This window comes from Manis javanica, chromosome 3 (genome assembly GCF_040802235.1).
Source record: "Manis javanica isolate MJ-LG chromosome 3, MJ_LKY, whole genome shotgun sequence".
Lineage (NCBI taxonomy): Eukaryota > Metazoa > Chordata > Mammalia > Pholidota > Manidae > Manis > Manis javanica.
In genome coordinates this window covers 126340505-126356242 of record NC_133158.1, presented here as the reverse complement: position 1 = coordinate 126356242, position 15738 = coordinate 126340505, and the positions used below count along the sequence as shown (strand labels likewise).

Sequence of the window (15738 nt, the reverse complement as noted above, 5' to 3'; positions counted from 1 at the left end):
CTGCTTCAAGGGTGGTACGATCACACTATCTGTCAGCACCGGAAGGGAGTTGGGTGTCTTTTCCCATTCATCTGCTTTTCATCATTCTTCCATTTTTATCGCACACTGGCCTGTGTTTTTCTTCTTTGGGAGTCATTCCCTTCATAACCACCACTAGTTGAGTAGAACTGTAACCCTACTCAAACACTTCTGTGCTGTTGGAAACAAAAGGGGACAGCTATTTTGCCTCTTCTTTTTCTTTAGAGAAAAATCATAGAAATTCTAGTTTCCATTGCTTTCTGTTCACATTTAAAAGAAGGCTCTCAAGGTTTTGGGCTAACAAAGGTGTTTCTCTCTCCAGGGTGCTTCTCTTGCCTGGGCGTGGTCCTCCCCGTGCACGCTCTGTAGGGAAGGGAGGGCCGAGTGCATGGCAACAACTACTTTTTAGCTTTGACTTTGTATACATTTGTTTTGAAAGGTATTTCTCTGCTAACAAAGTCATAGGGACCAAAAGGGAAGTAAACAGTTAGGGTGTGTTTGTGTGAAAGGTTATCCCTATAAAGGTTCAATAAATAAATATTGGCCAATTATGATACTTCATAGTATATGGTAATTTTATATAATTAGAGCACTGAAGCAAAACAGTTTTTCATCACCTACTTTTGGGATGACCAATAATGGGCAACCGTAGAGACCTATGTGGGGTGATGGAAAGAGAACTGGGTGGTACGTCAAGAGGGAGGGCTGGCTTCCAGGGCTCTCTCTGTACCTAACCAGGGATTCGGGGCAACTTGATACCATCTTTCTAGACCTCAATGCTCCTGTTTGCCAAATTGGGAGTTGTGGGGTGGTGTATGGATGGAATGTTTGTGTCCTCCCTTGATCCTCCACAATTCATACGTTGAAGTCCTAATTCAATGGGCCTCTATTTGGGGATAAGGCCTGCGAGGAGGTGATAAAGGTGAAATGAGGCTGTAAGGGGGGAGACCTTAATCAGAAGAGAAACCAGAGCTCGCTCTCTGCTCTCTCTGCCGTGTGAGCACACAGCAAGAAGGCGGCCAGCTACAAATCAGGAAGACAGACTTCACCAGAAACTGGCCATGCCAGCGCCCTGATCTTGGACTTTTTAGCCACCAGACCAGTGAAAATAAACCTCTGTTGTTTAAGCCACTCAGACTATGGTATTTTGTACAGCAGGCTAAGCAGACTCACACAGGTAGAGATGACTAGCTAATTAAAATGACAGAATAATTTACAGTTTATCAAGCACTTTAAATAAATTTTACCTTCTCAGAGAAACTCTAGAAACTGGGAAGAGCAGAGTGTTATTTTACAATTAAGGAAGCTGAGTATTATTTTATAAATAAGGAAATAAATACCTTGGACAGATTCAAGATCACAAGGCTACCAAGTGGAATTCAGTCAGACAGCAAACCTGGGTCTTTAAAGGTATCTTACTTATAAATGGCTGTGGTTTTTTTTCCAGCATCATTATAATGGATGTTTATGAGTTCTAGTTTTAAGATGTCCAGTATGTCAAATTTATTATAAGTAATATATTTATTTTTTCCCTTTAGAATTGGAATAATCATTTCCTTCGTTCCAGCGGTTGTCAAAGTATGGTCTGAGACCAGCAGTGGGATCAGAGGACTTAGAAGTGCAAATTTCTACAGAATTGGAAACTCTGGGGGTGAGGCCCAGAAATAAATGTTCTAACAAGCCCTTCAGGGGATTCTGTGACTGCTAAATTTTGAAAACCACCGCTCTGGTCTATGTACATTTGTTCCCCTTGTAAGTGGCTGACATTTGACCTTTCCCCACCTCATTTCCTGAATATATATATATAGCTGAATTCCTGAATATACAGCTGCAAGTCTGAGTCTATAACTAACTAGATCCAGGATATACTGTGAAAAGCATTTTTGAAATGCTTGAAACTGTAAATTCAAGAACCATCATATAATTGTAACATTCTATAATTTTGTGTTATCTCTTATAAGTCTGCTTGGAATTTGAAAGTATTCTAGAAAAAACTCTATCTTAGTCCAATATATCACAAACCTTGAATTAAGCTGATTCTGTTCTAATTAAAAATAGTAATTTAAGCTAGAACAAATTTATTATTTACTCCAAGTGGATAATGCTTCTCACCAATGTTTATAATTCTTTACTCAAGGTACCTGACCATCTATTCCTCCACTCCACCCCTTAAATCTCAGCAACTTCAAAAGCAAATTCAATTATACATGAAATATAGTCCTAAACAAGATCTGCCCCCCCAATCAGGAAAGACTATTTTAAAAAATAATGAAAATGATTCAAATATAAATTTAAATTTTTTCTTTCAATATTTACTCTAGAAAGCCAAATATAAAATTCACTAATTATCAATTTTTTATTATAATTATATATAAAATAAGAATATATAGTTACTTTATATATATATATAAAATGAAATACATATATTTTTATGTCAGATGTTTGAGCTTTAAAGGTATTAATATTTTACTTTGGTATGTTTTATATGATTACTTTCCTATGCTTGAAGTCTGAAAACTCTAGGGATTTCTAGTGCAAGATATGGACTCCAATGTAAATGTGGTAACATTTATATTTAAAAGATATTTATGTGTGTGAATGTGTATGATTACATATGACATGGTATCTACTACTTTAGAACATCAGTACTAATCTAAGAATTCTGTGGAACATTTTTATATGCATCTCAAAATAAATTTTGCCAATATAGTTTCACGAAGAGAAGCACAATATTATCTTTTAAGAACTAAACCTTACAACACTTCTAAAACTACTTTTTCTCATGTAAAAATAATACAGAAATCACCTTTAGCCTCCTTAAAGGTGGGCAGCCAGGGAAAACAAAATCCACATACTCTGTGCTGTTTCTGTTATTAATTTGCTTATATAAGCAATTTGTGGGCTCTCCGTGTATAAGTGCAAGTCTGTTTTACCACAGGACTGATAAAACAGCATATAGCTTGCACAGTATTTGTAGAGGGACAGCTTCTGAATGACAGATTTAATGAGATTAGTAGATATTTGCCCTGCACAGCACTGCAACTATTTTATCTGTCTTGTTTGGATTTCCTTTTGCACTTACTAAAAAAGCTATTTGCAATTACATGAAGATGGATGGACAAATTTCTGCCATGTTTCTGAAAAGATACAGGAAGAATAAATGCAACATAGAGAGCCTTCACATAATATATATATAATATCTATAGATGAAGCAATATTAAACAAATGTATGTTACATAACCACTTTTAATTTTGATCTCTTAAACTTAGGAGGAATTTTTTTGTAGAAAAAACTAATTAGAGTAACACTAATTAAAGTGGTTCCCAAATATTTTACTTTGAGCTATCAACATTGTGATGTTTCAACCTAGGATTCGCATAGAACGTTAACACCAAATAAACTTTCCCAAAAGGAAGGGCTACTCTTACTGCCAACAGCAAACACCAAAGCCAGCTCATATTCATAATTACTCATCTTTTGAAACATGTTTTGACATGAATGACTCAGCAAAGCTGGGCCACTGCCAACTGGTGCCAACTGGTGCAATGGCCCCAGACGAAACATAACTACAGTGGCAAATGATGACTGAGCAGATCAAATCCTGCTGCATTTGATCCAGGTGAGGAAAGCATTATTTTCTGAAGAAGTAAGAAGGTTGGTTCTCTTTTTTAAACGATTCTTTGATAGTTAATAAAATGCGTTGAGGCACAACATAAATTGTGTGAAAAGTACCATGAGAAGAAAAGAAAAATGGGCTCCCTTGGGCTTTCCATTCCAAAGATCTCAATGTATACCTATATAGATTTTCTGAATCTCCAAATTTAGTTAAAACAAAAAGAAGTCTGGGGTGGGGAGTGGAGAAGAAAAGCAGCTAAAGAAGTACAAAAAGGAGTAAGAATTTAACTTCTACATGATTAAGGAAGAAATAAAAAATCCCTAACTTTTAATTTTAATAGAGAAATGTATATGTGTGTTTTCATAACATACTAGTTCTTTCACCAGGTGGGTCCAGTCCTTGAATCAGAATGCCAGTCTGTAGGCAGGATTTGTGGGAGATGAAGACTGCACGCCCCAAGTAATTAATTGGGCACAGTTAAAATGATAGCTAATAGCCCAGCAGAGCACTTGGGCTCCATCCCCACTAATCTTATTAACTAAACTGACAATTTGGCACTAAGTAGAAATTACAGGGCCAAATCTACCCACTCCCCTGATTACTAAGGAGTAGGAGAAGGAAGATAAGGCAAGAAAAACTGGAAGGTAGTTTGAGCGAACCCTGGAAGATCACCATATTCTGCACCTCCTGGGGAGATGCTTTGTTTGGCCAGTTTTTCCCCTGGACCATTTCAGCGACTTCAGCAGTTCCAGGCCTAACAAGCAAGTCTCTAAGTCAGCTGCTGCTGCTTGCTGTCTTCTGATGGTCTCTCCTTTTTTCAGAACTATACACAACAGCTCCTTTAATGCAAGCACCATGGTGCATAACAAACTGCATGATTAGGAAACTGTCCAAATTCAACGTGCCTTTCTGTAGCTTGCTGACTTCTTTCTAACCTCTTCATCCGCTCAGGTCCCTTTGACTATTTCTCTATCTCCACCTGAGCTTACAACACCTTCAAAACCAGTGCCACTTACACATTAAACAGACGTGCAATTATCCTGTCTACTGATAATTAACAAAGACATTGAGGGCTGAAGCCAAGTCAGTGGCATGAGCTGGACACCTGCCATTACCTGGTATGTCATTGTTCATGGTCTATTAAGCAGTTTTCATTTCACCTTATGGGCCCATATACAATCCAAGCTAGATGTTTCTGAAACTACATGCAGTATTAAAGAATATTAAATAGCTTCTTCTTTCTTTTTTAAAAAATAATCTCTAAATTTATAGCAGAACAATCTCACAAAGTAAATGGGGCAATATGTATGTTTAAAATTTGTCAGTTTTTCAGAGCAAAATAAAATGAACAAAACAGCAGTAGACTCCTGACACTGAGAAGTGACTGGTGGTTACCATGGGGGAGGGGCTTGGGGTATATGGGTGGGGAGGGAGAGGGGGATAAAGGGGCACAAAACCTCAATCATAATATAAATTAGTCACAGGGATTTAAGTATAGCATAAAGAAAACAGTCAATAGTTCTGTAACACCTTTCTATGTTAACAGATAGTAACTACACTAGTTGGGGTGAGGATTTAATAATGTACATAATTGCTGAATGAATCACTATGTTGTGTACTTGAAACCAATATAACACTGTTTATCAACTATATTCAATAAAAAATCATCTAAAAAATAAATCTCTCAGTTTTTTAAGGTATTTTGTCCCTCTCCTAAATCATATGCATTGTTTTAACACTAATGGTGGCTTTCCCCATTTTCAAAATAATATACTTTGTTTCTTGTTTAAATATTTTTTCCCCCAAATTATTATTGCTGTATTGATTCATTTTTCAAGGGGTGCTTTTAATTTTCCAAAAGTACTCTTATATGGTATTACATTTTTATCATTCTTATACAGAACATACATGTTGGTATCATGCAGAAGTCAGTGGATGAGAGCATCAAATGGGGAGGCTTCGCTGCTCTCAAAATCTATTTTGTCATGCAGACCTCAGTTAGACAGGCTAATACAGCTGGCTGGCTGGGGAGGGCTGAAAGCTCAAAGGGCTTCAGTCATCAAAAATCTACAGTGCAACAGTAGAAAATGTATGTAAGCATTCACTTACCTGGGTTTCATCAACAATTATTTCGAGGTCTTCATCACTGCTTAGTTTTCCATATCCTTTTTCTTTACTTTTCTTGTGAAAGAATAATTTTAAATGATCATTTAGTTTTTAATAATGTTAATTTCCACTTGATACTTTTTAAAGTTAAAATTTTTACTTAGTAGTGTTCACTACTCATAATATATCATTCTTTATGTCACTTTCTCATGGACAATAGCAAATGTTTTCATTGTTAAACTGCTGGCTTATAATTATTCATTAAGTATTTCTGCTCAGCCTCTTCTATCCAAATTATGCCTTTAATCCTTTTCTGAATATTGCTCTGCTTTTTTTCCCCAATTCTGTAGTTTCAGTAAAGATGCTTTAATACTTTGAGACAAATAACCAATTCCTTCAAGAGTCCTGGCGCATTTTTCCTGAAGACTGAATTTTCATTTAGTAATTATATGATGTTTAAGGCTTCAACTATTAAATGTTATGCTTTAAACTCCTATACATTTAAAAAATAAGACAAGTATTACACAACTCAGATAATGAATCTTCAGATTTTCTACATTTGCTTATAAATCTGATAAAAACTAACTTTGGAAAAAACAACTCAGAAATACTTCTTAAAATATAATTTTAAAAATTAGGTAGTTTGAAAGCTGGAAGAGCACAGATCATTTTTTAAAATATACCGTTATTGGCATTTTGCCTTTTTCATTTTATCCCCAATGACCACTTCTCATCTATCTCCCACATAGCAAAAGTTGTAAAGTTAGAAAAGGACATAGATCATGGGAGAAAAACAGTATGTTTGAGTCTTTTTTCTTTCTTTCGCCCAAAGCACTGGTTGATGTGAATACCAGAAATGCCACATTTCTTCTTCATAATTTCAGGAATCGGAGTACCTCTGTAGAGGATCAGTAAGAAAAGGCAAAGGATATTCACTACATAGTTAAATGTAATCCAAGGTTATTATTTAAAAAAAAATAACCCTTGTTTTATGTATTAACTGTATCAACTTGGGTTAAGGGAATTAAAAATATTTCTTATGTTTGCACCTATTGTGCCATATTTAGGACCTCATCTCACTGGGGGCAGAATTATATCCTTCAGTGAACATGACATAAATCTTCTTTACACTGTGGGACAAAATTCTTGTCTTGTTTTTCCCCTATAACATTTTAAAACCAGATTCTCACATTTCCTTCCAATAAACATACCTCCTATTATTGTGTTCTCTTTCTATAATAAAGAGATTTCTGAATCTTCAAGTATTAGGATGCAAAAGTAAAATCTGATTCTCATCCATATATTAATGAATCTAGCCACTTAGAAGAGCACAGATGGCCACAATATTCCTCTCTGTTATTCTTGCCCTCATTTGAGGCTCCATTTCAGAATTGATGGAAAGCAAAAGAACAAGATTGGTTTCAATCAAGCTGACTTCCTTCCTATCACTTTGTTTTGGTATCCTTTTAGGTCACTAGTTGCCATGAGATATTGTCCAGAGGCCCTCTAATGCAAAACATTTAGAAATGCCTTTCTGAATATTGATCTGTATACGTACCAAGTAGCTGATCTGCATGACCCAATTTCTGGACAAAAGGACATTAAGTAGAGATGGAATGTGGGTCCTTCCATCCATTTCACTGTCAGACATCCCAGAATTCTTTGCACCAGCGACAGTGGCTTCATTGCCAGAGCTTGCTAACCAGAGAACCACAGATCTTGCCCAGCAACAGTATTTATAAAGTACGGCAATACTTCAAGTATCCCTGAATCATTGTCTTGACTTTATAAATATTGTTAAATTTTGGCTAGCACAGAAAGCCACTGAAACTAAAATTTTCTTTTCTAACTAATTTTTATCCAGGCGCTTCTAATTTAATGACTGCTGGTCTAATTTATTGCTTAAAAAAAAAACCCATCTATTATTAATTATATACATCTATTTCATCCCCCACACGGACTACTCAGCCCCTTTGTCCTAATCTCTCTCCATTTTCCCTTTTTAATGCCCCTTCCCAGACTTTCTTGTGATTAGCAAATCACTGCTAATTGATACAACATTGTCAGCATTCACAGAAGATAATTCCAGACTGCAATTTCTGCCAACACCAAATTCCACCTTTCCAACTTAATCCCAGCTCCTTCTCTAATTTAGTAGTAAAATTTCCTGGGAAAAGGCTAAATCAGGGAAGAAGATTATATATGAGTAGAAGTTGGCATTTTCTAAAAGTGGGAGGAGGCATTTAGAGTCTGACTTTGTACTTAAATTCCTCGTCTCCAAACAGCAGACAGCTGTACTCAGAGTCAGAGCCTTACAGTTTTACTCAAGAGTTAAGCAATAATTTCTAATTCACCCCATAACCCCAGGGGGATTAATCCTTTTCTAAGCCATAATGGCCATTCGCTCACTTACTGCTTATTTCTAGTGCGAGCATAATCCTCTTTCAGCACTCAGCTTCCCACTTGGACTGCTTAGGTCAGCCAGCCCAGGCGGGGGTCTTCAGCTCTCCTCCCTCCTCCCAGCCGGGGATCCCTGTCGTCTATCTGTGCACTTTTGTCAAGCACAAAAAGCAACTCCAGAACTTCTGCGTGGCCTTTCACATTAGCCAAAGGACTGAACCACAAGGAGAAAGCAGGCTAACCTCTCCACGGTCCAAGCGTGGGGAGGCAGGGCTTGTGTGGGAGGAGAAGCCGGAGTGCAATCACTTCCTGTGCTCCGCCCACCGCCCCGGGCAGACACTGAGCTGAGGCTTTCAACTGAGGCAGTAGGGTTAGGCCTCTCCGCCCTTCGGCTAGCACGCTGCCTGCCCATTGCCAATTGTACGCGCTGCGCTGCTCACCTACAGGCGGCTGAGGAGGAAGCCTCCGTGCAGTGCCGCTAAAAGGCAAGGACTCCGAGGTGGGAGAAGTGAGAGGAAAGAGAGGGGAACAGGCATCATTTGCCTCACTTTAAGAAGCTTGCGGCTCAGGATGTGGCCAAGGGCCTAATGCCCAAACACAGTATCTCCCATTTCTCTCCATTCTAAATCCTTTCTGAGTAATTGGAAGGAGGGCCTATGTGGTTACTTGTTAGTGCTGATAACTTTTTTACTACTACTGAGTCAGATCTGTAGTTTTCCTAAGATCAGTGAGCTTAACTGGTGACCTTTCCTCTCTGCAGACATTCCACCATCTCCTTAACCCTGTCTGCCTCCTGCTACCTACCACTTCATTCTCTCCAAAAGTAGAACAGAAAGGTAGGTTTTATTCACTTGAATTAAATAAGCCATAAGGCTTGGAAGTTAAATAGGAAAACAATATATGGCCACAGATACAGAATATATTACATAAGAAAATTTTGCAAGTAAGTAACAATAAAACAGCAACAAAATCTGATGGGACAGAGACCAGAAAAGTGAAGCACACTATGTTTATTTTTGAATAAGAGTTTATGAAAGAGTAACAGGTTTAATTAAAAGATACTAGTTGTGTATGGGTCGAATTAAAAGGATTCTTCACACTCATTAGGAATGGCATACATAAAGGACATTTTGAAAGGGAAAAAGAACACATGATTTAGTTAATTGTACAAATTAACCTCAATTGCAATACTTGCCCAACTACAGATGTCAAAATAAACATTAAAGTTAAAGATTGAATATATATATATTTCAAAAGAGTGATTACTATTATTTATCCAAGACTGCAATGAATGATAAATAATAGGCCTGAATTTGTTAAAGCACATTACAAGAATATATAATATAGACAAAAGATACAAAAACCATCCTACTCTCTTCCTCATGGTTGTCAGTATCACTATTTAATTCCTATCTTCATATTTTTCTTTTCTTTAATCCTATCCTCCTTACCACCTCCCTTCCCACAGCCTGCAAAACTGCTCAGTTTCCCTGTCCTAAAAGATGGCTTCCTCACATCTTTCCCCTGAAGATATTCATTTGATCTCCTTTATCTCCGCATTGAACTTGAAAGAGTGGGCCATGCTCTCTAGCAAGTTTCTTCTCTCTTTACTCCTAAGCCAGTCATAATCAGGTTGCAGTTTACTATAATTGCATTCTTGAGAGTCACCAATGGACTCCTAATTATCGAATTCTCTAGCAGTCCATGTTTAGAGCTAGTTATATGAATTAGCCCCAAATGCAATTTGTGATTGACTACAGACGTCAAAACAAATGCAAATATTACTTCTTTCTGTGGTTCAAGTTTTTATCAAGTATTTTCAGAAATGTCTTTGCTGTTATTTACACTATTACAGTTGTTAAGTGGTATTGCCACCTACCGAATAGAATATTAAAAAGAGGTAGGAGAACTGGGAAAGGAGACGATGTTCCGAGAAGGTACTTGCTGAGATGGTGGTATCTTTGGAAAGCTCATCCAAGTGCAAAGATCCAGTCTGCCATTTGGATATAATCTCAGGAGAGAGATATGGTAAGGTCATAGTGACTGTTGGGGATAATTAAAATTGCAGAGTGGATGAGCTAATTTAAAAGAAAATGTAGAGACAGAAGAGATGAGGACTAACGCCAGAGTCCTAGAGAACTGTTACACTGAGAGAATGGGCCAAAGAAAAAACCCAGGGCAGGAGGATGAGTAATAGTGGTCATAGTATAAAAGAGAACCAGGAGAACAGAATGGATGAAGTTCTAGATAGTGTCAAGTGCTGATGACAGTTTGAGTAAGGATGTGAACTGCAAACTTCCATTGTATTTTGTATTTTTGAAGTCATCAGGGACTTTGGGAACAGAAGATTTTGTGAAGATGGAACCGAGATTAAATTAATGACTACACTGGCAATAAGGGAGTGAAGGTAATGAGAGAGGACTTATTTTCCTTTTAAGAAAGCTTGAATGAAAAGGGAAAGAGGTAAATTTTTCTTAAGATGGTAGATCTCAAATTCAGTGTTCTTACCACAGTTTAAGAAAAAGGGGGGAAGAGGAGACAAAAATGCTAGAGGAAAGACAAAAAATACAGGGAAAGAACATTGGGAATATATATAGCTTTCCCCTCTTCCCTTGTGCAAAGGCACTGAGCATGTTTATAGTTCAAGAAGGAACTAGAGAAGAAAGTGAAAATGTAAATACCAGACAGTGAGGGGGTATGATTCATGAAGCAAGAAAGTAAAAAAGAACAAAGTCCCCCTTGGGAAAAAAAATGCATGTTTCTCTTTAAAAACTTAAATTATGTAATATATATCTATAGAAGAATAATCTATAAGGATATATACCAAATATTATAAAGTCCTTTCCTCTGGGAGATGGAATTATGCATGATCTATGTGCTCTCTTTATAGTTGGGAGTGCTTTTTGAAATATGAATGAATTTCTTTTATAATATTAATAAAAATGAGTAAACAAAATGTAGTAGCTTGAGAGATTCATAAAATTTCCATAGGAAAGATTCATTTAAAGACTACTCTTCCTTTATTCTGTTTCTGGAGGAATAAGAGCTTGTTTTTTTTTAAAGATAAATAGATTCACACTACAGTTATTGCCTATGTCCCTTGTGGCAAGTGTGGCAGGATGATGGAGTTAATGTTTTGTTTACTGCATTTCATATGCCTCTTTCCCCTTGACTCTCCCTTATAATATTAAGCTTCTTGGTTCTTTGATATCATTTTGGTCCCCTGTCTCTTCCTTTTTTAAAGATCCACCGTGTCCAAACAGCCACAAACACCATCGCTGTGGCAGCCCAAGAAACAACAAAAGGAGAAAACAGGAAATGAGGGAGAAGGAGAGGTTTCTCCCCTAAGGCCTGGAATAAGAGCGGGAAAGTGTTGCACTGTTTAGGACAGAAGCCTAGACAGACCTTTAAACAAAGTAATCACCTTACCAATTAAAAAGACAATTTCAGGTCTTTTATTTTTCTTATATATGGGAGAAATCAACTTCCTGAAGGGAAAATGTCATCATTACAGAGAATCATTTGCAGAATGGGTTTAAGTCTGGAATTTTTTAGGAACAATTTTTCTTTTTTTAAAAGACATTCACAGTTGTGTTCTTTTTCCTCCCAACTGTGGTCATGTTATGATAAAACAAAATAGCCACAGGGTGCAATTTTTTAGTTTTGGGTGAGGCATGGGCAAACATAACGTATGGCAATCAAATTCAGCTCTAAAATTATGTTGTTGGGTGAAAAAAGAAATATAAGGACAACAAGTATGTTGATGCATTTTAAACCTTGCTTTCAGTCATATGCATATGTCCAGATATTTAGGGATTTAAAAAAATTTTAAGGCTAAATCTAAGTGGAAAAATAGATATTCCAGTTATTTACTGGTTGGGTAATAAAATAGAAATGATGCACTACACAATTTCTACTATAGCCTCACAGTCCCTCCTTAATGCTGGCTTTCCCATCTTTATGGTGGATATTGGTTGTAAGAGAATAACCTGAAAAGTTTCTAAAGCTACTTAAAAAGTATTTTCTACTCTCCAAAGATGAGAATTCTGCAGCATAAATATCCACTACTCAATCTTATGTTGTACAATGACATTTTCTTAAGTATACATATCCCATGGTTGGTATGCACCTTCTATATATCTTTTCCAATAATTTATCATGAGAAGTTTCAGCCATCTGTCGAAGTTAGAATTTTACAGTGAGCATTTGTTTACTTACTACCTTTTACCACTAGCATTTTATTATACTTGCTTTTTTGCATAGGTATCCATCTACCTGCTGTGATATATTTTGAGACTATATTACATGCTATCATATTTCTACAGTTTTTTCTCCAAGGTTTATTTTATTTAATTTGCTCTTAAAGCTCTGAAGAACAGAATCATTGGTTCAGTAAACTTCCAAAATAATAGCACTAAAAGATCAGGATTTGTTCCCCGACAGCAAATTGCCGCTTTCATTTGAAAAGCAAATCAGTGAGCTACATTTCTAGCATTAAGTGCTAGAAAGACATCCTATCAGTGGGATTAAGGAAGAGGATTTCTGATCAAAGGGCTGAGTTTTTTTTATAGTTCTCATTCAAAAGAAAGTGATAAAAAAAACTCAACTTTTTGAGGCAAAACCATGGTGTGACAGGCAGTTCTAGTTGATACTAATCATTGCTTTTTCAATTGCACATCCTTTGATCGTGGATGTTTTCTGCAACAAACTTCATGTATTCTTGGCTATATAATAAGTATTCACCTCTGGAACATGTAGCCCAAGTAGCAAGCTTTGGGCCAGGGCAAGGATGGCTAATGGCTTCTCCAAGGGGTCACATATGCTCTAAGGAACACTACTTGAGTGGTTTATTGAGCTATAATAAGCAGAAAACAAAAATTATACTTGACAGTTCAGTTAAGTTATATTCAGCAACATTCCACATAACTTTGAGGACAATAAGTAAACCCTTTTTACCTTTCCCTCACCCCCAAACCAAACAAAAGCTCATTGAAAGAAAAAAATAAAAAATGATGTCTTTCTTAACTGGAAAATTCTGAGTCCAATACTTTAATCAGGATGGTTTCTTTCTCTACAAAAAATCATTTTCTCATTTCCTTTTAGACTCAACTTTTGAAGCTATAAATGTAGTGTTATGTCATGAAACGACTGATATACAAAAATGGTTTTCTGCCTGCTGAAGACAATAGTGATTGCATACATTTTAATTTATTAGATTTCTTCTCATTGCATGATATTGTGCCATTTCCAAAGTAAGGTGAAAGTAACAAGCACTTCCATTTGGCAATATCACCTGTTATCACTCAAACAGCAGAACTGGAGTGGCTGGTGTAAAACAGATAAGAAGCTTGAGAGAAGTGACATTATTTTAGATCCCCAAATGGCAAATGAACACTACTACCACATAAAAAGGTACCCCCCTAAAAAAAAAGCTAATGAAAAGGTGAACTATGTATTCTATATCTTTACAGCTTAAGAAAGATAAGAAATGATCTATTCAAAACTAAAACTATTACTTGATGTTCTGCTTCTGATCCTTGTTGACATCATTTCTTATTTTTACATGCGTTGGCCCTCCTAGATGAGGGTTGGAACTGTTGCTCCATCTCGAACACAGTTGTGCTGATCACCGGCCTCTCCTGCAGCTCTTCTCTCTCACTGGCAGTTGGGACACCTGGCATCGCACACCTGCCACTGACTTCCTTTGTAACACCTGATCTGGGCATGGTGATTTAATGCCCTCGTGAAAGAAAATGGCAATCCTTTTACTTTAACAAAGGAGAAAGAAAAACAAAAACCCTAGCTGCTTCTGTAACCATTCTGTTTCCCAACATTATGCCTCTATTTTCTTACCTTCTCTAAACTCGCACATTGTTGACACTTTGACAGATGTTTAAGAAAAACTGGTCTAGGAAATTTTGTTTCTGACAAGACTCAGTCCAAAGTTTGTATTTCAGCCATAAAATCCATACAAAAAATTTAAGTTGTTTACCATTTAGCTACATCTATGTGACAGATTGACTTAGTATAGCCAGCTTTTCTAATTATGATTCAAATGAATTTTGAGGATTTTTTTTTCATATGGGTTTACACACAGCCTTGACAGCTTAGAATAAATCTTTTCTGTTTCTGAAAGTGACAGCATTTCCTGGAGGCATAGCCATTACTCTCGCCTCTGGGCTCTCCCTCATGGCCTTGATAACCTCAGGAATCCTAACTCAACACCACAGTTCTCAAGATTTCTCCATCAGTCTCCCTCTGGTTTCTTTTGTTCATCTCTTCCAATGGATTATAAATACACTGATGACTCCATTATAGGTAAGACAGGGCAATCTCTAGAGAGTGAGCAGGTCTGGGACTCCTACTCATCTTCTTCATGGATAAGGGCTTCTGCACAACTACTTGCTAAGGGAGCTCTTCTAAGCCACGGGGGCCAAGAAAGATCTGGGGCCACAGACAGGTTGTTTATACACTGGACATGTGGCAATCAATGAAAAGATTAAACAGCAGAGCCCAGAGGTCGCATAACCAATTGCACACACTACTTTATGACAAACATTAACTAACGCCTTGCTTGATATAGAAAGTATTACTGCTAATAAGGAAGAAAACAGAGTAGCTTATAATGAAAGGTGAAGTTTAAATTATTTCGCTTATATAAAATATTGTCACCAACCACCTGAGCTCAAATATTCTGTGCATCTTTGGCTCAATTAAGAAGGGGTTTAATGCCTAGAAATTTTGTAACTGATTAATGAAGGCAAAATTGATTTGAGAAGATGCAAGGTAGAGTGTGTGGCAATGTCAGACATTCAAGTACTTGATTTTGTTGATCTAACATATGTTTAGAACAGTGGTTGTGTCATGTTGACATGCAATTATCCTTTTAGCACTGGGAATGCTAGATTCAGTCAATATAGTTATGTGTTACTATCATAAAAAAGTAATAGGTATTGAATTACTTCAGACATTTCCAGCAAACATGATATTATAAGCATAGATGCATTTGAATACACATGGCATTTTGGCACTTTAGTCATTTTTATATAGGAAATTCCATATGATTTATTCAGCTGATAAGAAAGATATGGGCTTTAACTAATAGGCAAGTATGAAATCTCCCTTACTTGGTGATTAGATAAGGGACAGAGGGAGCTTTTTGAATACAGTAGTTTTATTTTTCCTTGGCATTCATATGATCATGTTAATTTTATTCTTATACTTTAAACATTTTACATATGTTGTACTTTACAATAAAAGTGTATTACTAAAGTTCTTATTTTTAATACATTCTATAGATTCAAATATCTTTTTTTTTCTTCATAAAACAGACTGACCTGAGTGTCAGATGTAAGGTGATAAACAGATTTTACCTCATTTTTGGTCCATTTCACCACTATAATGTGAGTTTCTTGAGATCAGGGGCTGTGTTATTCACTCATTCTCTACTACCAATGTGCTGAATTCTGGTGCTCTAGAGTACACAGGCGCATGTGGTTGCTGTTCTCAGGAAGGAAGCTTGATGCCTACTGGGGAAAGAAAGTAATTAAACAAGCAATTATGAAAGTTTGAGGAGCCTGTGACAGAGGAGCTGGGA

General features: G+C 36.7%; 1 protein-coding gene across 11 annotated transcripts in view; it reads right to left on the bottom strand.

Annotated features, from left to right (window-relative positions):
• PEX5L (peroxisomal biogenesis factor 5 like) overlaps positions 1-15738 on the bottom strand; it is a 207114-nt gene that overhangs the window by 139482 nt on the left and 51894 nt on the right. For 5 of the 11 annotated variants that reach the window (XM_073232028.1, XM_073232014.1, XM_073232016.1 and 2 more), the window contains exons 1-2: positions 7300-8397; positions 5745-5816 (exon numbers count right to left, since the gene is read on the bottom strand). The exons of 2 other annotated variants lie outside the window; for them this stretch is intronic. In XM_073232028.1, coding sequence (XP_073088129.1) covers positions 5745-5816; positions 7300-7392 — 165 coding nt within the window. In that variant the 5' untranslated portion in view covers positions 7393-8397. Of the gene's footprint in view, positions 1-5744; positions 5817-7299; positions 8398-15738 lie in introns of those variants that run through there. 4 more of the 11 variants (XM_073232019.1, XM_073232026.1, XM_073232022.1 and 1 more) reach the window with 3 other exon arrangements.